The sequence below is a fragment of the Ursus americanus genome, chromosome 29, assembly GCF_024610735.1.
Source record: "Ursus americanus isolate L20-20 chromosome 29, mUrsAme1.1.p, whole genome shotgun sequence".
Taxonomy (NCBI): Eukaryota; Metazoa; Chordata; class Mammalia; order Carnivora; family Ursidae; genus Ursus; species Ursus americanus.
This window is the reverse complement of record NC_142155.1, coordinates 32,918,447-32,943,904: the sequence shown is the minus strand read 5'-3', so window position 1 is coordinate 32,943,904 and position 25,458 is coordinate 32,918,447. Positions and strand designations below refer to the sequence as shown.

At 53.8% G+C, this 25,458-nt stretch overlaps 1 protein-coding gene across 1 annotated transcript in view; it reads left to right on the top strand.

The window, feature by feature from the left end:
• PTK7 (protein tyrosine kinase 7 (inactive)) overlaps positions 1-25,341 on the top strand; it is a 61,508-nt gene extending 36,167 nt beyond the window's left edge. Inside the window, exons 2-20 of the mRNA XM_045800899.2 lie at positions 1,284-1,571; positions 2,395-2,497; positions 2,880-3,070; positions 3,164-3,314; positions 4,288-4,436; positions 4,683-4,949; positions 6,696-6,829; positions 6,982-7,117; positions 7,255-7,374; positions 9,018-9,167; positions 9,291-9,441; positions 9,539-9,666; positions 10,875-11,078; positions 11,849-12,004; positions 12,641-12,873; positions 13,844-13,924; positions 21,934-22,085; positions 23,694-23,872; positions 24,354-25,341. Coding sequence (XP_045656855.2) covers positions 1,284-1,571; positions 2,395-2,497; positions 2,880-3,070; positions 3,164-3,314; positions 4,288-4,436; positions 4,683-4,949; positions 6,696-6,829; positions 6,982-7,117; positions 7,255-7,374; positions 9,018-9,167; positions 9,291-9,441; positions 9,539-9,666; positions 10,875-11,078; positions 11,849-12,004; positions 12,641-12,873; positions 13,844-13,924; positions 21,934-22,085; positions 23,694-23,872; positions 24,354-24,514 — 3,134 coding nt within the window. The 3' untranslated portion in view covers positions 24,515-25,341. The remainder of the gene's footprint in view (positions 1-1,283; positions 1,572-2,394; positions 2,498-2,879; positions 3,071-3,163; positions 3,315-4,287; positions 4,437-4,682; positions 4,950-6,695; positions 6,830-6,981; positions 7,118-7,254; positions 7,375-9,017; positions 9,168-9,290; positions 9,442-9,538; positions 9,667-10,874; positions 11,079-11,848; positions 12,005-12,640; positions 12,874-13,843; positions 13,925-21,933; positions 22,086-23,693; positions 23,873-24,353) is intronic.
• The last annotated feature ends 117 nt before the right edge of the window (positions 25,342-25,458 follow it).

Below are 25,458 nucleotides of genomic sequence, written 5' to 3'. Positions count from 1 at the left end.
CCTCACTCGGAGAGATCCTGGACTTGTCTTGATGCTGACTTTATGAGGAAACTGGCTCTTAGGCCCTAAAGTACCAAACTCCACCGTCAGGGGCTTGAACAGCACTCTTTGGGCCGAGGTTAGCCTCCATCGGTTTGGGAGGGGATGGGAGGACCCCCTTAGCCTCCTCTTGCCCTTACCAGGCCCAGTTTGGTCAGAGGCAGAGCCTGCGTCTGCAGGTAGCAGCCCCAGGAGGCCGATTTCTTCTTCCCGGAGGGGCTGCATGTCCTCTCCTGTGTCACCCACCCCTGGCAGGCGGGCCAGTGTTCCTGGCCCAGCGGTTCGGGGCCTCTGCAGGGCGCCCACATGGGCCAGGAACAAAGCCCAGTGTGTTACTCCTGCTGTCACCATGCCACCTGCCCAGCCCTGCCCTCCGCCTCCTCAACCCATCTGCTGCTCAGTATAGGTTTCTCGCTTTCCCTTTGTTCCCACTGGCTATGGTCCCACCCTTGGCTGCAGGGCCCCCCTTCTCTGTGGGTGCCCCTCCGGCCCCAGCCGGAGCCGGACGGTTGGGGTACAGGAGGCGGAATGCTCACCTCTCAACTTCGTCCAGAAAAGCCAGCCTTGGCCAGACATACTCTTAGCGATAGAGGGTAGGACGTGGGGGTGGCGCTGGCCTGTCTTTGGCAATAGCCGCAGATCTAGAGAATTTCAGCTTCCCCTGTGATGGGGTGGGTTTTTCCAGAGAATTCCCCGGGGGATGCTGGGCTGCAGAGCGTCTGCGGGTGGACCCTCAGTGGGGCTGAGTATGAGTAATCCTTCCAAGATGCCCTGTGGATCATGACTTAGGGTCAACATTCATTCTGGTTTCTGAAGATTGGTGGGGAGGGGGGCTGCCTGCTAATGTCTCCGGCTCCTCAGCCCAGCATCGGGACCCACGGGTCTGAGCCTCCCGGTGTCCCCACCCCTTGGGACTCCCTCTCTTGTCTGGGCTCTGGAGGCACTGACTGCAGGCACTGTTCACGGGCCATGAGCCTTGCCGTGTTCTGTGTAATCGCCCTGTGCCCCCTACCGACCGGTGTGCGCTGCGTCTCTGTAGACTACAGAGCGCCCAGCACAGTTGAAGAGTTTCTCAGGGGACACTTGGCAGTGTGGTCTCTCGATCCTTCTCTCCTGCACTTCCTGGACCCCTCCTGTGCGCAGAGCCCCTTTCCTCCTCCTGTGCACGGGGTGGTGGGTGACCTGCATGAGGTTGGTGGCTGTAGCTCTTCCTGACGGTGCCTCTCCCCTGTCCCCATCTGCAGGTGCCCAGGCCGCCATTGTCTTCATCAAGGAGCCGTCCTCCCAGGATGCACTGCAGGGGCGCCGGGCGCTGCTCCGCTGTGAGGTCGAGGCTCCAGGCCCGGTACATGTGTACTGGCTGCTGGACGGGGCCCCCGTCCAGGACACCGAGAGGCGTTTCGCCCAGGGCAGCAGCCTGAGCTTTGCCGCCGTGGACCGGCTGCAGGACTCCGGAGCCTTCCAGTGCGTGGCTCGGGACAACGCCACCGGAGAGGAGGCCCACAGTGCCAACGCCTCCTTCAACATCAAATGTGAGAGCCGGGGGGCTGTGCTCGCTCCTTGCTAGTCCCTCAGTTACTGAGCCCCGTGGGACCCCTCCTTTCCCTCAGCTTCTCCCATTTCCAGTTGAATGCACTTGCAGTCCGTTCTTTTCTGTGTGTGTGGAGAAGTTTTATTTTTTCTTTTTCTTTTTTTTTAACTGTTTTTTTTTATTTTAATGTTTTTTTATTATATTACGTTAGTCACCATACAGTACATCCCTGGTTTCTGATGCAAAGTTCGATGATTCATTAGTTGCGTATGACACCCAGTGCACCATGCAATACGTGCCCTCCTTACTACCCATCACCGGTCTATCCCATTCCCCCACCCCCCTCCCCTCTGAAGCCCTCAGTTTGTTTCTCAGAGTCCATAGTCTCTCATGCTTCATTCCCCCTTCTGATTACCCCCTTTTCTTTATCCCTTTCTTCCCCTACCGATCTTCCTAGTTCTTATGTTCCATAGATGAGAGAAATCATATGATAATTGTCTTTCTAGAAGTTTTATTTTTTCTGAAAGATTTTTTTTTCCCCTTCAAGTCTAGGACCCTTGACCTGTTCGATGCTTTTGCAGGTGGCAAGGGCAGCGAGGCAGCGTGGCTGAGCGTCAGGGTTGACCTGCCACGGACTGGGTGGACAGTCTGTTTCTGCCCCCCCCCCCCGCATCCCCCTGTGTGTAGCCCTGGCCTCAGCTCTGCAGGGCTTCCCTGCGAGAGCCTGCAGGCCATGTCCTTTTCTGCTTTTCCTTCCCCTCCGCCCTCCCTGGCCCCCTTGCTCTGCCCCGCCTCTCACTCTGCCACCACGGCCTCTGTTGCAGGGATTGAGACTGGTCCTGTGGTCCTGAAGCATCCAGCCTCAGAAGCTGAGATCCAGCCACAGACCCAGGTCACGCTGCGTTGTCACATTGACGGGCACCCTCGGTAAGGAGCCGACTTTGAGGGTGGGGATGGCGAGGGTTATTCTAGACAAGTAGGGCTGTCTCCCCGAAACCCGGACTCTATTCAGAGGCACCTCGCTTCATTCCGTAACCACCCCTGCCTGCCCGGATGCTGCTCCACGCTAGCCCCTAGTGACCCGAGGAGGAGGCATGATCCTGGATTCTGGGAGCAGAGTTAGAGAAACTCAACCTGATGATGCCCCTGAATTATTGTCTGCCCTTGTGCAAGTCGCTTCCCCTCCCAGGCGTCAATTTCCCCATTTGTAAACCGAGGGGTCTAGCCCCGGACCTCCGATTCTGTATCTTGTCCACTGGCCATCTGAGTACCCCCTGCCTCCCTGCTGCTGACCCCCTCGGCCCTGCAGGCCTACCTACCAGTGGTTCCGAGATGGGAGCCCCCTCTCCGATGGCCAGAGCAATCACACAGTCAGCAGCAAGGAGCGAAACCTGACCCTGCGGCCGGCCAGCCCTGAGCACAGTGGCCTCTACTCCTGCTGTGCCCAAAACGCCTTTGGCCAGACCTGCAGCAGCCAGAACTTCACCTTGAGCATTGCGGGTGAGCCCGGGGTGGGGATGGAGAAGGTGCAGCAGGAATGGGAGGGGCCTCCCCACTCTGCCCGCTCACGTACCTGTGCTTCTCCCACTCCAGATGAGAGCTTTGCCAGGGTAGTGCTGGCACCTCAGGACATCGTAGTGGCAAGGAACGAGGAGGCCATGTTCCACTGTCAGTTCTCTGCCCAGCCACCCCCAAGCCTGCAGTGGGTCTTTGAAGATGAGACTCCCATCACTAACCGCAGCCGGTAAGGCGTCTGGCAAGGGGCCTTCAAGTATGGTGGTACAGGTTGTGTGCTGTACAGATGCATTCTCTAGAAGAATGGGATTAGTACTGCAGACATCCTAGACCTATACATGTATTACTTCGAGTTTCCAGCAGATGGCAGTAGAATGTCTTGCTGTTACAAAATGAGTTCAACAAAGGGAAGCCTCCAGGAAGGGCATCTTTTTCCAGTTCACACAAAGGCACTGTATGAGCTGGTGGTGGCTCTGTTCTCTCCCCACTCCCCTCCTGCCTATATGGGTCTTCTGGGATGGGAGTAGAGATCCAGGGTTGGAGGGATAGAGGGGACCTGGTGACCATCGTCTGGATAGGAAGGCCCTGGATGGTAAGGTTACCTTATATGCATACGCACACACACATACACACACGTACTTTTTGGAGGAAGCAACCACTTCCAGAAGGTTCTGGGTGGTGTCAGCTCCTTTATCTGGGCTTTTGTCCTTCCCTGGGCCGAATGAGAGCAGAGAGCTCCTTTGTGGTGCCAGCATGGCCTTGGTCCTCGGGGGTGTGGCTCTCTAGGCTAGGGGATCCCACCTGGCTTCAGCCCTGAAGATGTCATGAGCAGGTCATCTGGTGTGGCCGAGGGGCTTCTGACTGTTGGGGCTGGGGGCCTTACTGGCAGGCTCGTCTTAACCCTGCGGGAAGGTGGCCCTCTGTGTCCACAGCTGCACGCTGTTGATGACTCACTGTCTCCCATGACAATGTGGCTTACCTCGCCACCCCAAAAGCTGAGTCTGCTGTAGGTGGAACACACCTGTGCACAAACATGAATGAGTACACACATGTACGTGTATACACACACACACACCCCGACGTGGCATGGGGGCTTCCTTCTCTCTGTCCTGTTCCTGGCCAATTCCTTCCGGTACCTCTGGCCTTCGCAGCATGGGGTTCCATCTCATTCCCTTCCAAATAGCGCTCTCTCCTCTTTGTAGTCCCCCGCACCTCCGCAGAGCCACTGTGTTTGCCAACGGGTCCCTGCTGCTGACTCAGGTCCGGCCGCGCAATGCAGGGGTCTACCGCTGCATAGGCCACGGGCAGAGGGGCCCTCCCGTCATCCTTGAGGCCACGCTTCACCTGGCAGGTGGGTCCCTGGGTCTGGGCTGCTGAAGTGGGGGAACATTGTTGGCACATAGAGAGTTAGGCTCCTGGGTCCTCTCAGAAAGCAGCTTGGCTGGCAGAGAGAGGAAGAGGATGCTGGGGCGGGAAGAGGAGAGGCAGCGTTTTAGGGGTTTGTGTTACAAAGGGCCAAAGCTTGCTGTGGGAGAGCATGGGGTACCCTGAGACCCACAGTAATCAGGTGGTTTGCCTCCTGCTCCCCTCCCTGCAGAGATCGAAGACATGCTGCCATTTGAGCCACGGGTGTTCACAGCTGGCCGTGAGGAGCGTGTGGCCTGTTTGCCCCCTCAGGGTCTGCCGGAGCCCCGTGTGTGGTGGGAGCATGCGGGAGCCCGGCTGCCCACCCACGGCAGAGTCTTCCAGGAAGGCCACGAACTGGTGTTTGCTGGTACCGCGGAGAGCGACGCTGGTGTCTACACCTGTCACGCTGCCAACCTGGCCGGTCAGCGGCGACAGGACATCAACATCACTGTGGCCAGTGAGCACCTTTGCCCTGAGGGACGAGGCGAGGTGGAGGGGAGCTCGGGTCCCATGACAAGGCCTTGGTCTCTGGGTGTGACGTGCAGAGGCCCCCCTGGGGCTCACCTGAGGCCCTCTCAGCTCTGGGTTCTGCATGCTGGGGACTCAGCTGCTGGGAGGTGATGTTGGGGTAGACTGTGAAGAGCCAGGCACAGAAGGTGGGGTGACAGCCCACACAGAAAAATAGTCGTTTTGACTTCAGAGCAAGAGCAAGGGACTGGGGTTCTAGAGACCCAGGTCCCACCCTTTCCCCCATGCTCAGAGGGACGATATGTGGCAAGCCACCTTCTTTGCCAGGGCTCAGTCTCCTTATCCATAAAATGGAGCTGATAGCCCACTACCTACCCTGCAAGACGGTCAGAAAGATCAAATGTGCTTGTGGTCAGCTGGTAGGTCGGCTGGTGGCTGCCCATTCCCTGGTGGCCTGATTCGCGTGTCTCGAGGTTGATGGAGGATGTATCTACGGGGTGCCTCAGGTGTCTCCCCATGGGTGCTGCAGCAGACCAGCTCGGGGCTCCTCACCCAGTGGTGGAAGCCTCCAGCCTTCTCAAGGCATGCACTCAGCAGTTGCCCAGCGTGACTTCCACTGGGCTCTGTGTTGGGCCAGGCCCGTCACCGGCCACCCAGACTGTAGGCAGGAGAGAAGTAGGCTGTCTCCAGCTGGGGAAAGTGGCAGCAACACGGTGCAAAGAAACAAGGGATGGGAGAACTGTTTACGACCTTCTTTGCAAACAATCTCCCTCCCCGAGTCAGACGTGAAGTCCTTGTAGGGTTTCGAGTCGGAGAGTGACATTCTCAAACGATCACTCTCAGCTGTTCTGAGAAGACCAGACTGTGAGGGGCAGGAGTCAAGACAGGGAGCCCAGTTGGTAGATGACTGTCATCACTCGGGGGAGGTGTCAACGGGCCTGGAACAGAGCGGTAGCAGTGGAGGTGAGATAGGTGGTCGAATTCAGGATTTGGGGGAGCTCAAGTAGATAGGGTTTGTGCAGAATGGATGTGACAGGAGGGGCTATAGAGAGGGAAGTCAAGGCTAGGTTTTGACCTCTGCTGTTGGCTGCATAGGGACAGTGTTTGCTGAGATAGGAAAAACGGGGATGAGCTGGTTCTGGGGAACTCACTTGTTCTCTTTTGTACATGTAACGCTCAAGATGCCTATCGGATATCCAGTTGGAGGTGCGGTAGGCAGTTGGGTTGGCAAGTCTGAAGCTCATGGGGAGAGAGGCCAGGAGTCAGCGTATAGGTTTGGGAATCATGCACTCATATATGGCATTGAAGGCCACGGACTGGCTGCGATCTCAGGGAACGAGGATGGCTAAAGCAGAGCAGGGATCTGAGGACCGAGCCTTGGAGCATTTCAGTGTAAGGAAAAGAGCAAGGGTTTTGGAGGCACATGGACCGGGGATCTGAATCCTATCTATTAGGTATTAGCACATCCCATTACTACTTTAAACCTCTGTCTTCTCAGCTGTAAAATGGGTCTAGAAATACATACATATGGGGTTTATTGTGACCATTAACTAAGAGCATGTTCCAAGTGTGCTGCCCATAGGCCCTCACTAAAGGGTCGTTGTTGCACTTTTCACTAGAGCAGACAGGGGCTTCTGAACTTGGGGTTGAGTGTGGGATTCGAATTTTGAGGGATTGTTTTCTTAGGTTTTGCAGAAATGTTCATTGGTCTTCTTTTCCCTCCCTGTCCCTCTAGCTGTGCCCACGTGGCTGAAGAAGCCCCAAGACAGCCAGCTGGAGGAGGGCAAGCCAGGCTATTTGCATTGCCTGACCCAGGCCACACCAAAACCCACAGTCGTCTGGTACAGAAACCAGATGCTCATCTCGGAGGTGAGAATGAGGCTTACTCCTGGTGAAAGGGGGCAGAATCCCCTTCCGGGGCTCTCCTCTGTGACCAGCTCCCTAGCACTCCTTCCCCCGAAGCTCCCCTGAAGACACTTGTGGAGCTGAGACCCCCCACAGTCCCTTAATGTGTGCCACAGGACTCGCGGTTCGAAGTCTCCAAGAACGGGACCTTGCGCATCAACAGCGTGGAGGTGTATGATGGCACGTGGTACCGCTGCGTGAGCAGCACCCCAGCCGGCAGCATCGAGGCCCAAGCCCGGGTCCAGGTGCTGGGTGAGTGCCCGTGGGGGGGGTGCGCCTGGCCCAGGGGAGGGAGCAGCAGGGGCCCAGATCTTCAGGCCTGCCCTGGCCTCTCGGGCTGCCTTGGTTGCCTCTCTTTCCACTCACCCACCCTCTCTCTGCTGAAACAGAAAAGCTCAAGTTCACACCACCGCCCCGGCCGCAGCAGTGCATGGAGTTTGACAAGGAGGCCACGGTGCCCTGCTCAGCCACAGGCCGAGAAAAGCCTACTATTAAGTGGATTCGGGCAGGTGGGTACCAGGTGGGCATGGAGTGGGGGCAGGTAGGACAGTCCACGGGTCAGATGTATGCGTGTCCAAGGACCAGCCGAGGGCCCAGCACCCTGCCAGGAACTGTGGGAAAGACAAGAAATGTGGGGCCGATTTACAGTCTAGTTAGGAAGAAAGGAGCCAGACACCAGGGAGGTCAGGTTATGACATTAGACATCATGGACAATGATTGAGGCAGCAAGGGATTGGCTTGGCCCAGACAGTGCTGTGAAGTCCTCCCTCTCCCTTCAAAATAGTCATCCTTGGGGACAGAAAGGTAACATGGGCTCCTTTAGAAAATTTGTGGGGGCGCCTGCAGGCTCAGTCAGTAGAGCACTGGACTCTTGATCTTGGGGTTGTGAGTTACACCCCTACATTGAGGGTAGAATTGACTTAAAAAATCACATCTTTAGGGGCACCTGGGTGGCTCAGTTGGTTGGATGTCTGACTCTTGGTTTTGGCTCGTGTCATGATCTCAAGGTCATGTGATTGGGCTCTGAGCTGGGTGTGGAGCCTGCTTTGATTCTCTCTCTCCCTCTCCCCCTCACCCCCCCCCCCCCCCGCCGCATGCACACTCTCCTCTCTCTAAAAAAAAAGAGAAGAGAAAAGGAAAAAAAAAACTTTAAAAAAGAATAAACAAGAAATTTTGGGGGGAAATGCGTAATCCCGCTATCCATCATCTTTGGGTGTGTGCCCCCTTCTTTTTCTATGTATATCTTTCTGTTTGCACATAACAATTTTATTGAATATATAATTTTCACTTATTAAATTTACTTGAGTAAGTCATGCTTACTATAGAAAAAGAAGATACAGTTAATTATGTGATTTTATACCCTTTTTTACTTAACGTTATCAAGCATTTCCACATGCTTTTATACATGAACTTTGGTTTTGCTGATTGTACTAATATTCTGATGATTTTCTTCACTGTAATTTACTTAAATATTCCCTTAATGAGGGAGATTTAGGTTGTTAACCAGCCTCCCTCTCTTCCTCTCTGCCTTTCTCGCTCTCTCTTTTTATTGCTGCAATAAACATCTTTAAGCCAAAGTTTTTTCTGGATTTGGGTTTATTTCCTTTGGGAGAGATTCCCAGAAGTGGAATAATTATGTATGAAAGGGTATGCACATTTTTGCAACCCTTGCTGTAGATTGCCAAGTTGTCTGTCAAGGGGCTGGAGCAGTTTTTACATTTCTGTGAGTAGTACGAGCTAGAGAGTAGGACTGCGGGCTTCGGGGATGAAGCAGGGTCTCCCCGCAGCTTTCTGTCAGAGGTGGGGCTCCAAACGGATCTGAAGCCTGGCTGGGAAAGGGCAGGAAAGGATTCTAGGAGTGAGAAGTGACAGGAGGTGAGGGTGAGAACAAGGCAAAGTCAGGGCCCCATTGGAAGTCCAGTTTTGCAGGAGTGAGATGTTGTACAGGGCAGTGGAAGGAGGTGAGACTGAGAAATTGGAAAAAGCAGCAAGTAACGGGGGGGTTCCCAGCGTCTGGTTCAGCAGTTTGGACTTTGTGGGTCGTCAGGAGCAACAAACAACACCTTTTTGAGTAGAGCCGGGTGACAGAGCGCACTGCCAGCTACCCTGTGACTCTGGTCAAGCCTGTAATTTCCCTTCATCGCCCCCACAGATGGGAGCAGCCTCCCAGAGTGGGTGACAGACAACGCTGGGACGCTGCACTTCTCCAGGGTGACCCGTGATGACGCCGGCAACTACACTTGCATTGCCTCCAATGGACTGCAGGGCCAGATCCGTGCCCACGTCCAGCTTACTGTGGCAGGTGCGACCGTGGCAGGGCCCTGGGGCTGGGGCTGGCAGGCCCTGGGCTGGCGGGGGGCAGCCCACACCCTGCCAACCCCGTGGCTCACTGCTCCCCACCCCTTCTTGGGCTCTTCCCATCCAGTTTTCATCACCTTCAAGGTGGAGCCAGAGCGCACGACTGTGTACCAGGGCCACACAGCCCTGCTGCGGTGTGAGGCCCAGGGGGACCCCAAGCCGCTCATTCAGTGGAAGGGCAAAGACCGCATCCTGGACCCCACCAAGCTGGGACCGAGGTAGGGCCGTCTGCTTCCCTGACCCACCGCACCTCTCCTGCAGCCGGTCTTCCGAGGAGCTGGGGAGGTGCCAGCACTGTGGCTTCTCTCCTGGCAGGATGCACATCTTCCAGAATGGCTCCCTGGTGATCCACGATGTGGCCCCCGAGGACTCAGGCCGCTACACCTGCATCGCGGGCAATAGCTGTAACATCAAGCACACGGAGGCCCCCCTCTACGTTGTGGGTATGTGCTGGGGAGCGGTGTCCTGCACAAGAAGTGCTGGGGCCAGACTTCCTTCTCATCTTTGTTTTCATCGGCTCCCTGTATACGGAAGACACTGAGATCCTCTTTGTGTTGGCGGCTGGGATTCAGCTGGGTCCCCTTTACCCTGCTGTGGCATCGTGTCAGGTTCCTTGCCGGGCTGTTGCTGATTTAACATTCCACAGCCTGTGTGCATGTGTGTGTGCGTGTTGGGAGGGCATGGGGGTGGTGCTCTTGTCCTGAAATGCTTCTTCCCAGGTCTCCTGAAGCAGCTGCAACCTATCTCTGGGTGGGCAGGGAGGGGAGCAGGCCAGGGTGCAGCAGGGAAGGGTTCCTTTGCCCTGGAGGCCCAGAGCAGATGATGCATCAGGTAAAGGGCTCTGAGAGTCAAGGCCTCGGGTTCAGGTCTGGCCTCTCCTGCTCACCAGCTCTATGCCCATGAGGTGTCATTTCCTCTCCAGGGGCTTGGTTATGCATCTGTAAGATGAGAGTGGTTTCAATGAGAAGTTCTCACACTTGTGGTTTAGTAGCAGAACTGTTTTTCTAGACAAAATATTCTGTGGAACTTTGAATGGATAGTAGCAAAGTGATAAAGCCCCTTGGTTGAAACCTTAGCTGTGGGCCGGAGTCAGGGGATCCTGCATGGTCTCCCTCATGGGCCTCTCTCCCTCAGTTTCCCTCATGATTCCTGGCTCCTCTTTCACTGTGGGACGCTAGGCTATTGAAAGCCCCTAGACTAGAAGATCCTTTCCATAAACAGCGTTTCTTGAAGAACTGGCTCTGTGTCAGGCAGTGTCTGGGATCCTAAATCAGGAATTCCCAAATGCTGCTCTTCAGGGCCTGGTTCAAGATACCAAGTCACCTAGGAAGCTTGTTAAGGATAGCGTGGGTTTGTGTCAGCATCCTGACAGTGCCATTTTTTACATGCGTCCCTAGCCTCATCTTTCAGAGGCGCACCAGGGACTCACTGGCCTCATGTCCTTCAGAACTTCTGTGACCTTGGTGGGGCCCAAGGACCCAGCCGTTGTTCAAGCCAGTGACAGTGGTGACCCTCCCTGGTTCTCTGGCTCCGTCAGGCCACGGAGTGTCTGGGAGGTGTGGTCTGTGTAGGGTGGGGAGGGGCTGGTAGCGAAGGAGGGCTGGGTTTGCTTCCCTGGCCCCCCGGCCAGACCCTTCTGTGTGTCTCCCAGACAAGCCGGTGCTGGAGGAGTCCGAGGGCCCGGGCAGCCCTCCCCCCTACAAGATGATCCAGACCATCGGGCTGTCCGTGGGCGCTGCCGTGGCCTACATCATTGCCGTGCTGGGCCTTATGTTTTACTGCAAGAAGCGCTGCAAGGCCAAGCGCCTTCAGAAGCAGCCTGAGGCGGAGGAGCCAGAGATGGAGTGTCTCAATGGTGAGGAGCGGCGGCGGGGAGGCGGGGCCGCTGTGCAGGCGCTGAGCGCCCCCCGGCGGCCACACAGAGAGCTGTGCGCTGGGTAACCGGGGCCGGGCACAGCTGCCCCACCCCTAGCAGGAAGCCGGGAGTTGGCCCATTCCCAGGCCGTGGGGGCTGAGCAGCCTGGCTCAGGACCTCGCTGGGGCCTCGGGGCCAGCGTCTCCGTTGCCGGCCTGCTCTTCCCTGCCCTGCTAAACCACGGGTGCAGTCAGTACTCGCATTCGTGTTTCTGTAGCACATCTGTCTTCCCCCTTCGTCTTCGAGTTCCCCCAGGGGCATTCTGTCTGTGTCCCTGCTCCGACCCTTCCCCTCAGAGCATTGCTGGGCTGCCCCTATCCGTTTAGGCATTCAGGAGCAGGGCCTGGGTCTCCCTCATTGTGATTCCCCTTTGTGCCCGATTAGGGCTTCACACAGAGGAGGCCCCCACGAAAGCAAAGCCCCTTACATTGATGTAGTGTCCGGGGGCCGGTGGCTCAGATGAGACTCGTGTCCTGGTTCCGTTCCAGAGGTGGTAATCAGCTGCGTCAGTCGGTGGTTGTACTCTGAGGGACGCCTATACCCCCTACCCCATCAGTTCACCAGTTGCACTGGCCTTTTTGCGTGGAAGCTGATTGGACCCACTTGACGGCAGTAGAGGTCTGGGGGAGAGAAGCGAGGTCTCCATGGTGGCCAGAGTATCTGGTCTCATGTTGCTCCCCGCCGTCGCCCACCATGCCCCTTCTTCCCAGGTGGGCCTTTGCAGAATGGGCAGCCCTCCGCAGAGATCCAAGAGGAAGTGGCCTTGACCAGCTTGGGCTCTGGCCCTGCGGCCACCAACAAACGCCACAGCACGACTGACAAGATGCACTTCCCAAGGACCAGCCTGCAGCCCATCACCACACTGGGTATGCTGCCTTGGCCACAACTGTCACATCGTAATGACAGGCCTGTCTGGAGGCTCGGTTAGGGTCTCTGGCTCTGACGTCCCTAAAACCCAGTACGTGGGAGCCGGGGGCAGGAAGCCAAGGGGAGATAAGTCCAGTGCGTCCCCGGTGCCTGTCCATGGCTCCCCTCCCCAGCTCTCGTCATTTCTGTGATTGTTTATTTGGTGTTTCCTTCAGATGGGCTGCCTTTAAAAACAAAACAAAACAAAATTAATGCAAGTTAGTGTTGTTCTAGGAAAAAATGTGAGAAATTTGGGATTCGTGGTAGTTAAATTTTTTTCTGAGTATACATTAAAACAGGTAACTATTAACACGTTTATCAAGAGCCGCCTAAAATTGTCAAACAAGCCATCCTTTGGAAAATGCCGGGTATTAATTCTACCCCTCGGTTGTACTGTTGTTGGAGACCATGAAGTCCAGGGTGGGTGGGGTGGGGAGTGGTCTGCTCAGGGTCACCGAGCAGGTGGGTGGGGTGCCGTCGGGTGGGTGGGGTGTAGTGAAGATTCCCCTCTGTGTAGAGAGGCGAGGCACCCTCCCCAGTTGGGAGCTTCCCTGCTGGGGTGAGGGCAGCTGGCTGACCCAGACCTGTACCCACAGGGAAAAGTGAGTTTGGGGAGGTGTTCCTGGCAAAGGCGCAGGGTTTGGAGGAGGGGGTGGCAGAGACCCTGGTGCTTGTGAAGAGCCTGCAGAGCCGAGACGAACAGCAGCAGCTGGACTTCCGGAGGGAGTTCGAGATGTTCGGGAAGCTGAACCACGCCAACGTGGTGCGGCTCCTGGGGCTGTGCCGGGAAGCCGAACCCCATTACATGGTGCTGGAGTACGTGGACCTGGTATGCTGGGGGGGACCTGGGAATCTCGGGCAGGGCAGTGCCCTGCTGGCAGGTGGGGGGGGGCACCATGGGAGCCTCATCTCATGTGGTCTCAGCCTGCCCGCTCTTGCCCCCTGGAGACGCTCAGCCTCCTGTTGCCGCTAACTCTCTGACACCTGCTTTTCCTTGACACGTGCTCCCTCCTTCCTGTCTGCCAGCCCGATGTCTGGGGGCCAGTCCCCAGTTCTTCCCAGTCCCTCACTCTGCACACCGTACGGTTGCATCCCAGGTGTTCTCCTTTGACTCGGCTTTTCTTTGGTTTGTCATTGTTCCATCTCTGCAGGGCTCATCACCCCTTGAGGGTAAACTTAGCAGACCCGGCTTTCCTTCCTGGAAATCCTGTCCCATTTTAGCCACGTCGCCAGCCTTCTCTTTCCACCTCAGCTGCCCTGAGCTGCCCCTTACTCTGCATTCCCCAACCCATCCAGGCCTTACTCCCTTGGTCCTCAGGCTGCCGCTTGTCACATCCCCCAGCTCTGCAGGAAGGAGGAGCAATCCTTCTTCTTGCCCTTGGCAAGGGTTTATGAGTACTTTATGCATGTTTCTGCTGCTGTTGCTCCCTCAGTATTTCTTAGATGATAAACCCCCGGAGGACAGGGGTCTCCTCCAGGGGTCTGTGAGGGTTAGGAGCTGTGTTTTCCTCTTGGCTCCCTGAGGGCAAGATCTTTGTCACCTTCCTGTCTGGGGCTCCCCTGAGGGTAGGAATGGCGGTCTTGTCCTTCCGACTGAGAGAGCTTCTAGAAGCCATCTCCTGTGTATTTTTTAAATTCCCACTGGACTTCCCCCAAGGGAGGGGGGCTGGCCGGGGTGGGGGTGCAGGGCCAGGGCTGCTTCTGCCCAGGTAGGCGCTCTGTGAGCCCCTGCTTGGTTTGATGCTTCGGAGATAATAGTTGGCCTCTGACCTGACAGAGATGCTTGGCTTTTCCCTTAGGGAGACCTCAAACAGTTCCTGAGGATTTCGCAGAGCAAGGATGAAAAGTTGAAGTCACAGCCCCTCAGCACCAAGCAGAAGGTGAGGACAGGGCGGGAGAGATCCTCAAGTGTGGGCCAGGATCAAGGCAGTCATCATGATAGAGGTGCCGCTGATGGAATGTTCCCTGCGGAACAGGCCGGACTTTACATATGTTATCTCGGCCGTCACGATAGTCCTCTGAAACAGATGTCATTAGCCCCATTTTGCAGATAAAGAAACCGAGGTTTGGAGAGGTTAAGGGACTTGTCCCAGATCACGTAGCCCCCAGATGCCTTTGTGTTGCTGCCATGCCTTCGTTTGGAAGGGCTGCCCTTGGCCCTTGCTGCTGGAGTGGGCCATCTGCCCCCTGCAGTGAGCGCTGAGCTGGGGGAGCAGGAGCAGCCCAAGCGTCGAGGGAGGGGCAGGATGCGGCCCTGAGTGTGGAAGACTTCTGTGAGAGGGCTGCTCCGTGTTTCAGCCACTGTGGTTTTCACACTCTCACTCTCACTCAGGGTATGGGCCGCCCAGCCTTTCCTTCCGTTCTCCTCCTGCCTTCTGGGCACAGATCCGTGGCTGGGGCCCCACAGTGGAGCAGACCTGGCTTGAAACAGTGGGGAAGGGAAAGCTTGCCTACTCCCCTCTGCCCACCTCAGGTGATACCTTCTGTGGCCCAGCTCTTCCTGCCCACAGCCGCCTTCCCTCCCCGCTGGAATGGGTCCTCCTCTGGGATTGGGCATCCAGCCGCCAGGCTGACAGCAGGGTCGCCTCAGAGACCAGTCACAGCCCAGGGCAGGTAGGCAGCCACTGCTAGGGGCCTCCCTCCCAGGTGACCTTGCGCCTTGTCGGCTGACCCAGGTCACAGATTCTGGGGTCAGCCCAGAAAGGCATGACTGGTTGATAAGTGAGGCAAGTGGGACCCTGGTCACCCCTGGTCTCTCTGGGGAAGTCACTCTGCGCCCCTCAGGCTGACTTCCTCAAATGTTAGGTAAATGTACTGCAGCCCACCCAGGACAAGTGACCTGGCCCCACATCGGCCATGTCTGGCCTCCTGACACCAGGCCCCTGCCTCCATCCCCACGAAGCTGCAGCTTCTGTCTTCAGTGGCTGTAGGGGGAAAGCCGCAGGACAGGATGTGCTCCTCTCAGTCGGATGTCAGGACCCCAGAGTTCACCAAGCAGGACGTGTAAGGAGCCAGTGACTCTCTACTGAGCCAGTCATGGCCACAAGGACCCTTGGGGTTGCAAAATGGAAACTGCCAGGCATCCTTGGGGCATTTAGGATCTAGCGGGGAAGCTTGGGAAAGTGCATACGGCATGTGCCTTGTAGACTTCAGTTACGACTGAAAATGAGTGAGAGGCATAAGTTAAGAGACATCGAAGACCTCCGTGTCCTTTAGGTGGGCAGACGGTGTGGTTAACACAGAAGGTTTGCTGGTCGAAAAAGCAATTTGAAGTCAGTTCTCAAGGAGAGGAAGTAGTTGAATGGCAGGAAGGGGATGGCTTCAGGAAAGAGGGGAGTCAGGTAGGTTTCTCTGGGACAGGGACGTAGGCAAGCAGACAGGAAGTCAGTGACCTCTGTCACATGACTTAAAGGACTCTGTTTGACTGAAAGTCATTACCACCTGTGCTAAAGATCTTGCCCCCACTTTTTCCCCCTAGCATCTTAAATCTGATTGGGGAGCTTTAATAAGTTGGGTTCTGCACACTCTTAGGACAATATTCTGCATCTAATTGGAAGTGGGCTTTGCATAAAATAAAAAATGCAGGTTTCTAGACTGAGGGAATAGAAATGTCTAAGGATGGGGTCTGAGGACCTGCATTTTTCAAACAGGCTCTCCAGCTGTTTCGTTTCGTTTCTTTTCTTTTCTTTTCTTTTCTTTTCTTTTCTTTTCTTTTCTTTTCTTTTCTTTTCTTTTTTTAAGATTTATTTATGTATTTGAGAGAGAGAGAGAAAACACAAGCAAGGGGAAGAGCAGAGGGAGAGGGAGAAGCAGACTCCCGACTGAGCAGGGAGCCCTATGTGGGGCTCTGTCCCAGGACCCTGAAATCATGACCCGAGCTGAACTTGGACGCTTAACTGACTGAGCCACCCAGGCGCCCCTAAATTTACACTTTCAAAATACTGTATTTGATGCACTTGATATTTCCTATCCTATTTTTTTAACCCACCAAATTGATTTTGAGACGCATGTGGGTCTTGATCAGTAACTTGAAAAATAATGCTTTTGGGGGTTTCCATGAAAATGAAAATTTGTAGGAAAGGTATACTAAAATCGTAGATACTTTCTTGTACAAATAATCTGTTGAGCTGTTATATCATTTTATATTCCTTGAATTTAGGGGAATGGAAGAAGGAAGAATTAGTTTCTAAGGGGAAGTGGGATGGTAAGCAGGGTGCTCCCTGGTCGGGTAGAATTGGAACGAGAGCGCCTAGTTGGTGTGGATGGGCCACGAGAAGCCCTGGGAGAGTTTCAGGACAGCAGCAGGATAGTGCCAGAAATCAGACACGGGCCCTGGGTGTTAGAGGTCATGCGTGTGTTCGAGTAGCTGATGAGATGATGGGAGATTTTGAAGTCAGAACTGTAACCTGTGACTTGTCTGTGGGTCCCTGCAAGCTAAGGATGGGACAAGGAGCAGGGTCAGCTTAGCAGCCTCGAGGACGGACAGTGGTGCGTGCAACCAGATGTTGTAGCATGAGAACAGCAATGGCGTCCCAGGGCTTAGCCAGAGCATGGGCGAGCATGAGGCTGGCGTGTTGGAAGCGAAGGGGTGGGCCTGGCCTTTCCCAAAGAGCGGGCCTTTGCAACGGTATTTGAAAATGAATCCTGTGGCCATCTGATGGCATCTTGCCCAGCAGTAAGGAAACACGTAATTGGCTGGGGTCTAACAGAATTGCCTTTTACCATTCAACTTAGCCAGTGTTTCCAGAAGCACTACCCCTCTGGAAAGAAAGCAAGTTAGTCACCATGCCAAGTCCACTCTCTTCTCTTTCCCTTGGCTAGCAGCGGACTGTTGAGCTAATGAGCCAGAACAGAGAGAGCAGGCTGAGGGGAATGGCAAGTCCAGTGAGGGCACATTGCAGAAGGCTTGTCCCTCACAGATAACCTGGCAAGGCCGGGCAGTGCCCTGCGGTTTTGAAGCCTGAAGTAGAGTCCGTCTGTTAATGATACGACCACTTCAGTGGTCAGCTGGCCCTGTGACCACTGCGGCACGTGGCGGTATTCTGAGGATGGCAGTCTGGGGGCGATTTTGGGAGTGTGGCGGCCTCTACTTTTCCATGGCGACACAGTGGGGGGCTCTGCACCCAGCGGGGAGCCAGTCATCCTGGTGGCCCTGTTCACCTGACCTCTTCTTTTTTTTTTTTTTTTTAAAGATTTTATTTATTTATTCAACAGAGATAGAGACAGCCAGTGAGAGAGGGAACACAAGCAGGGGGAGTAGGGGAGGAAGAAGCAGGCTCATAGCGGAGGAGCCTGATGTGGGGCTCGATCCCACGACGCCAGGATCACACCCTGAGCCCAAGGCAGACGCTTACCGCTGTGCCACCCAGGCGCCCCTGACCTCTTCTTTAACCCTCATCAGTGGGGCCACATGTTTGGTTGTAAGCTAAGTGGAGCTTTTGTGTTTTCACTTCAGATAAGGAAAATACACCAAGAATATGAGATCGTTTCCCAGCTCCCGATGGTGTCCTTGGTTCGGCCCTGGGCACGTGCAGTGTCAGCCAGTGTGTTGGATACGTAGATAGGCCCGGTGTGGCGGTGGCTTGGATCGGCGGTTCTGAAGAATTTCTGGCCGTGATGGAGATGCTCGCTGGCTGCCGCTGTCCAGTGTGCTGGTCACTAGCTTCAGCTGGCTCCTGGGCATTTAGAATGTGGCTACGGCTACTAAGGAACTGATTTTTAAGTTTATTTAGCTTTAATTCACTTAAGGAGTCACAGAGGGCGAGGGGCTCCTATTTTGGACAACACAGGTTTCGAGCATTGTTTCATTTTGTTTTTTCTGGTGTTAACAAAGTACAGCATTCAATTTGCTTTTTCCCAAACCATTTCTCAGACTCAGGAGCCCGAGATCAAGAGTCGCACGCTCTGCGAGCTGAGCCAGCCAGGAGCCCCTATTTTTGGGTTTTTGAGGAACCTCCAGACTATTTTCCAGAATGGCTGCACCAGAGTTCCTTTTTCTCCACACTCTTGCCAACATTTGTTATGTCTTGTCTTTTCGATACTATAGTAGCCATTCTGACAGGTGTGAGGTGAAATCTCACTGTGGTTCTGACTCGCGTGTCCCTGATGACGAGTGATGTTGAGCATCCTTCCATGTGTCTCTTGGCCATCTGGATACGGACCATTATTTTTAAAACTTTTCTTGACTGAGACCCAGTCTCAAAAAAACACATTTTGTATCCCAAGCCGTCACATGCATGCGTGTGTGTGTGTGTGTATATATTTTTTTAATGAAAAGTTTTATGAATGACCTTTACCCTTACTAAGTATTATGTACTCTGATATTGTGTATTCCATTTAAAAGTTTATTGCTAGTTAAGATTGACTAAATTGGTTCCATGACCTACGAATAGCTTGTGACTACAGTTAGCAAACCACCGGTAGAGGCGGGGGGTCCACAGGGATGTCACTGGCCAGTGCACACAGTTTGAGATCTGCCTTTGGAGTGACCCCCTGTTCGGTGTGTGGGCTTGGCTGCTCCGCCGGCCTTTCCATGACCCTGGGAGCCAGGCCAGTGAAGGGGCTCAGAGCCAGCCAGGGATGCTAAAGGCTCCATCTGTAGCCAGCACCAGCCCTGGGCTTGCTGATGAGCAGACAGCCCTACCTGTGCCCCCCATCACCAGCGATGTGACCCAGGAGAGGCAGTTGCAGTATTGAGGAAAGAGCTAGGCTCTGGCATTAGGGGGGTACATGGGTAAAGCTGAGGATGGCCCCCACCCTACAGAGTGCAAGCAGGGGAGACAGCCAGCCTAGCGCGGGGCTCGGCACACAGTAGGTTCAACACGTTCCCGTGCTCTTCTCTCTGATTGGGTGGTCTCCTTTTCGCAGCAGCCTCTCTACCACTCCCAGCCGCTTGTTTCCCTTTTTGAACTTCAGAAGCATAGAAGCCGATTGACCATAATCTTTGTAGCTTTTTTTTTTTTTTTTTTTTTTTAGATTTTCATTTATTTGAGAGAGAAAAAATGAGCTGGGGGGAGGGGCTACGGGGAGAGAAAGAGAGAAGCAGACTCCTCACTGAGCGGAGTGCCCGTCGCGGGGCTTGATCCTAGGACCTAGAGATTATGACCCGAGCCGAAGGCAGACATGTAATTGACTGTGAGCCACCCAGGCGCCCGGACCATAATCTCTGGTTAACCTCTGACCTCCTGTCGTTATTGGTCTACACGTGGGCTGCTTTTACTTAGTAGTGTTTTTTAATGTGTTTATTGGCCGTTTGTGTGTGTGTGTTTGATAAGTGTTATTTTGATATTTCAAACTTAAAAGGGTGTAAGAGTAGTTCAAGGAACTCCAGATTCAGTTGTTTGCATTTACCCCATTGACTCTCTCCATTGACACGTGGATGTTATTTTCACGCATTTTCTTCCTGAACCCCCTGACATAAATTTTGACCTTTCACAGTCAGATATATTAAAAATGCTATCACGGGGCCTCGATTGTTAGTTCCTTGCTGACGTCATTTACTGGCCACATTCTCATCTTCACCTCTCCACGATGGCGTGAGGTGGGGGGGTGACTTCTCCCTTGTGGATGCTGAGAGGCAGCCCGTATGCCGGGAGAAACACACAGCTGGCCAGTGACTTGTTAAATAATCTTCCCACGGACCCCTTTTCATTTGTTTGCTTTGTTTTTACATACAAAGAAATGCTTCAGGTCACACGTGTCCCAAAATGGTTGCTCCCCGAGGTTTGGATATAAGGCGACAGAGGGGCCATGGATCTTTGCAAGCACTCTCGTGGCGTTCTGCTTTTCCCTGTGGGCATGGGCCACCTTCTCCCTGCTGTATCCCCCTGCGGATACAGTTCTCGTCTCCCCTCTAGACTGCCCTATCATCGAGAACCCTGTCCTGCCGTGCCTGCTGTATTCCACCGGCACCCAGCGGTGTATGGTATACAGTAGGTGCTCACTATTTATTCGGTGCATTGATACATACTTTGAAAATGTTAGTCTAACTTAATCATAATTCCATTTACTGTGTTACATAATGTGTTATATGTGACAGGTATACACATGGTCAACATTTTAAAAAGGATATCAGTGAGAAATATCCCCAGCTGTCTTGCACTTTGGCGAAGAGTTTGGCATTATTTTGTAGGCTGGCGATACTCCTACTCCATGACCCATGCCTCACCATCTTAAAAAACTCACGCGTGTGTACCCATCAGAATAGTCATAGCAGCCCTGTTCTTAAGAGCCAAAAACTGGAAAAAAACAAATATCTGTCGGCATTAGAATAAATGAGCCGTGGCATACTCCTGGTGAAAAGGGACATTGTACGGTGGTCCCTGCAAAAAAGGCTGAATCTCACACCGTTGTGTAAAAGGATCAAGCCACAGAAGTGTAGACATTTTGTATGCTTCCAACGTGATCCGGTTCCAGAGCAGCAAAACGGAGTTCTGTTGTTTAGGGATGTGTGTGTCGGTGGTAAAACTACAAAGAGCAGCCGTGATGATCGTGAACGTTGAGATAGCAGTTACCTCTTGAGAGGAAGAATATACATTCACGATTAGGAAGGAGCCTTTGTGGCTTCTGGGAGGCTAGCGTTGTTGGGTTTTGTTTTTGTTTGTTTACTTAGTGACAGGTACCTGGGTGTGAGCTTTATAATTATTTCTGGAAGTGTATGTATATTTTACGGATTTTTCTATATGCAGTTCAGAATTTAAACAATATTTAGGGGGCACCTGGGTGGCTTAGCTGGTTAAGCATCTGCCTTTGGCTCAGGTCGTGATCCTAGGGTCCTGGGACGGAGCCCTGGGTGAGGCTCCCTGCTCAGTGGGGAGTCTGCTTCTCCCTCTCCCTCTGCCACTCCCCTCCCCCACTCGTGTGCTCCTTCTCTCTCTTTTTTGCTCTATCTCAAATAAATAAAATCTTAAAAAAAAATATTTAAGTTTCCCTACTTTTTAAAAATTAAAAAAAAAGTGTATTTATTTATTTGTCAGAGAGAGAGAGCACAAGCAGGGGGAACGGCAGGCAGAGGGAAAAGCAGGCTCCCTACTGAGCAGGGGGCCCGATGCGGGACTCGATCCTAAGACCCTGAGATCATGACCAGAGCTGAAGGCAAATGCTTAACCGACTGAGCCATCTAGGCATCCTGTTTCCCTACTTTTCTACTCTGTAGTCCCCAGTTCCTCTCCTTGGAGGCAACCAGTCATGTGTGTACGTACATTCACACACACACACATTTTGTTGTTGTTTTGTTTTAAACACAAGTGGAAGAAAATACGTAATTTTGAAGTAAAAAGAAACAACCCATAAACATGTAAGCTATGATTACTGCCCAGTTATACTTTTTCTTTTCTCTCTTTTTTACAAAGATTTATTTATTTACTTAGAGAGAGTGTGTGTGTGTGTGTGTGAGCGTTGAGGGGTGGGGCAGAGGGAGAGGGAGAGAGAGAATTTCAAGCAGACTCTCTGCTGAGCTGAGCCCAAAGCAGGGCTCGACATGGGGCTCCATCTCACGACCCTGAGATCATGACCTGAGCCGAACCCAAGAGTCAGTCGCCCGACTGAATGAGCCCTCCAGGCGCCCCCCGTGCCCAGTTATTTTTCACCAAACAAGTGAATGCTATGTGTTCTCCCTGCCCCGTGTGCCCTTTACCTAGTTGAACTCCTGTGTGCCAGAGTGGCTCCAAGAGCTGAATTTCATTTACCTCAGTTCTTCTAACAAGCCCGTGGGACAGGTGCTATTGTTACCCACATTGTACAGAGAAGGAAAGCGAGGCTGTTAGGTCTTTGCTTCAGGGCTTCCTGTGCGTCACACTGATGGCACCGAGACCTCACCATGGGTTGTGTGGAGGACTGTGGCCTTGATCTCTAGTCCTGGGCTGTCTGACAGGCCCCTTTCTCGCTGTAGGTGGCACTGTGCACCCAGGTGGCCCTGGGCATGGAGCACCTGTCCAACAATCGCTTTGTGCACAAGGACCTGGCCGCTCGGAACTGCCTGGTCAGCGCTCAAAGACAGGTGAAGGTGTCGGCCCTGGGACTCAGCAAGGACGTGTACAACAGGTAGGAGGGCACCGGGCGGGTGTGGCGAGGGGCAGAGGGCAGAGGGGGCTTGGGGGGGTGTGGGAAAGGTCTCAGTGTCTGCTTGGCCCAAAGCTGGAGGGCTTGGGAAGGGACAGGGCCTCCATCCTTTCTCCAAAGGTGCAGCAGACTTGCTAGCCAGTGGGCACCGACACTTACAAATTTTCTCTGGGGGTAAAACATGAACCTTTTTAAAAATAACTAGTCAGACTTTTTAACAGTTCATGTGTAATTTAACTATTCATATGGTTCCCTCTGTAACTTCCTGAATTCAGTAATTGCTGTCTTAAAGCCCAAAACTTCAAGCTCAGCAGCCAGGCCAGAGATTGCTCTGGAATGCCTGCACACACCACACAGCCTCTCGGGGACTTCCCTGCGAGTCACCCTGGCTCTGAGTCACCACAGCTCGTCGGGCTGTTGGTTTAGTCATAATTGGTTTATCACTAGTAAAGCTCTTTAAGTTTTCTTTCCATTCAACGTGTTCTCGTTTTTTACATTTTGTTTTAAACAGAAAATATATATGATTGTTAGCTTTTAAAAATACTAACATTGGGGGTGCCTGGGTGGCTCAGTTGGTTAAACAGCTGCCTTCGGCTCAGGTCATGACCCCAGGATCCTGGGATCAAGCCCCACACTGGGCTCCCCGCTGAGCAGGGAGCCTACTGCTCCCCGTGCTTGTGCTGTCTGTCTCTCTCTGTCAAATAAATAAATACAATCTGAAAAAAAAAATACTAACATTGAAGCAAATTTTAATTTTTTTTTAAAGATTTTATTTATTTGACAGCACAAGCCGGGGGAGTGGCAGGCAGAGGGAGAAGCAGGCCTTCCCGCTGAGCAAGGGGCCCAATGCAGGACTTGATCCCAGGACCCTGGGATCATGACCTGAGCCAAAGGCAGGTGCCTAACTGACTGAGCCACCCAGGTGCCCCAGGACCCTTTATATTTTAATAGCGGATAGTGGTTTTCCTTTACGAGATGCAACATGGTGATGGAAATTTATGCTTTCTAAACGTCAAATAACAGAAGAATGGTTAAATTTTGTTTTGTTTTTTAAAGCTCCCAGGTGATTCTAATGACTAGCCAATGTTGGAAACTACTGCTCTAATCAATAATTTAGTATGGAATTTCCAAAAAGGGGTTCTTTTTTATTATTATTTATTTATTTGACAGAGAAAGACAGTGAGAGAGGGAACACAAGCAAGGGGAGTTTGAGAGGGAGAAGCAGGCCTTCCCACTGAGCAAGGAGCCCGATGCAGGACTCAGTCCCAGGACCCTGAGATCATGACCTGAGCCGAAGGCAGACGCTTAACCGCTGTGCCACCCAGGCGCCCCTAAATTTTGATTCTTAATGGACTTTTTTTAACTGTCAGACCCCACATGGATACCTCCAAATTTTCATCCAGCGTACTCCCGTGCTCAGCGTTAATGCTAACAATTTCTCTGAGTGCCTTAATTGAGAAAAGTTGGTCTCTAGCCTGGGTATGAGAGCCAGACCTGGGGTGACGTTGGGGATTCCAGGCCGTGTACCCCATTGCACCCCGTGAGCCATGGGAGCCCCACCCCACGCCTGTGTGTGTTTCCCTCCCACAGCGAGTACTACCACTTCCGCCAGGCCTGGGTGCCGCTGCGCTGGATGCCCCCCGAGGCCATCCTGGAGGGCGATTTCTCCACCAAGTCGGACGTCTGGGCCTTTGGTGTGCTGATGTGGGAAGTGTTCACCCATGGAGAGATGCCCCATGGTGGGCAGGCAGATGATGAAGTGCTGGCAGGTAGGCAGTTTGTGTTTCCAAAGGACGATTCCAGATGTTCTCCGGGTGGGGAGTCTGCCCAGGTCCTGCCTCACTTCCCTGGGCCGGTGTGTTAGCAGGTGTACAGATACGGCTACTCCAGCTGAAATACTAATTAATACTTTTATACTGGTTGGTAAATAGTCCTTGACCCCTGTGCCCAGTCCAGCCACTCTGACGCCTGCCTATTGACCCTGCTTCGGTCCTCATGCATTGGCTGCCTCCTGTGGACCCTGCCCTCACCAGCCCAGAGAGAGCTAGGGCCAGGGTCACGGGAGTCACCACCTTTGATTGCAAGATACTTCCCGTATGCCCCTGGAGTCATTGCCCACCCACCACTCACTGACCAGCGCCCCAACCCTGGTCGCCCTCGCGTGGCTGCTTGTGGGAACTACGGGCTCCGCAGAGCTGGATAGGTGGTTGAATGTTTTGACTAACACTCCATCCGACATCTTCTCTGCAGACTTGCAGGCCGGGAAGGCTAGACTCCCACAGCCTGAGGGCTGCCCTCCCAAGCTCTACCGGCTGATGCAGCGCTGCTGGGCCCTCAGCCCCAAGGACCGGCCCTCCTTCAGCGAGATCGCCAACACCCTGGGAGACAACCCCGCAGACGGCAAGCCGTGAGGAAGGAGCCCAGGCAGGCTGCGCCTCAGGATGGTGTGGGCAGGGAGGACGTCGTCGGGGGCGCTCCCAGCATGATGGGCAAGATGCCTGTCCTCCTTGGCCCCGGGGGCCCTGCCTGGGGCCGCAGGCAATCTTCAGGTCTGGGCAGGGCCTGGGCTTTCCTCCTCTTCCTCATCCTCAGCCCCTGGGCAGACTGATGCAGACCCAGACTGAGTAACTAGGGCCTTGAGCTGGGCAGCATTCTCTGCCACCCCTCCCCCCATCAGGGACAGTGTGGGTACCTCAGGTAACCCCAGTTTCTGGCCTGGGTCTCCTCCCATTGACCAGGTCCAGTTCTGCCACTCACCTGCCAAGTTGGCCCAGGGAGGGCTAGGCTGGAGATGAGCTGGGTCTGAGGGGAGTTCCTTATCATACTCAAGTTCTTGGATAGTTCTGGTCCCCGGGGCCCACCTTGGGGTCTGCACCAGGATTACGGAGGATGCGTCAGTGAATCCTCACCCCATGGACTTGTGCACGCTGACCCAGACCCATGCCTCCTCCCCACCCTTCTCTCCCTTCCTCATCCTAAGTGCCTGGCAGATGAAGGAGTTTTCAGGAGCTTTTGACACTATATAACCCGCCCTTTTTGTATGCACCATGGGCGGCTTTTGTATGTACTTGCAGCGTGGGGTGGGGGGCATGGGAGGGAGGGGTGGACCCTGGAAGAGGTGGGGAGGGTGGGCCACCCCGCCTCACACCTTTATTGTTGTTGTTGTTGTTTGTTTGTTTGTTTTGGTTTTTTTTTTTTTTAACACTCGCTGCTCTCAATAAAGAAGCCTTTTTTACAACCTGCTTGTGATGCTCATTCCCTGCCCTTGTCCATGGATGGTGTCCCTTCATCCCTCGCTCATCAGAAGTGTCCATATGCTATCATGAAGTCTAGTGGGGTTTGGACAGGAATAACC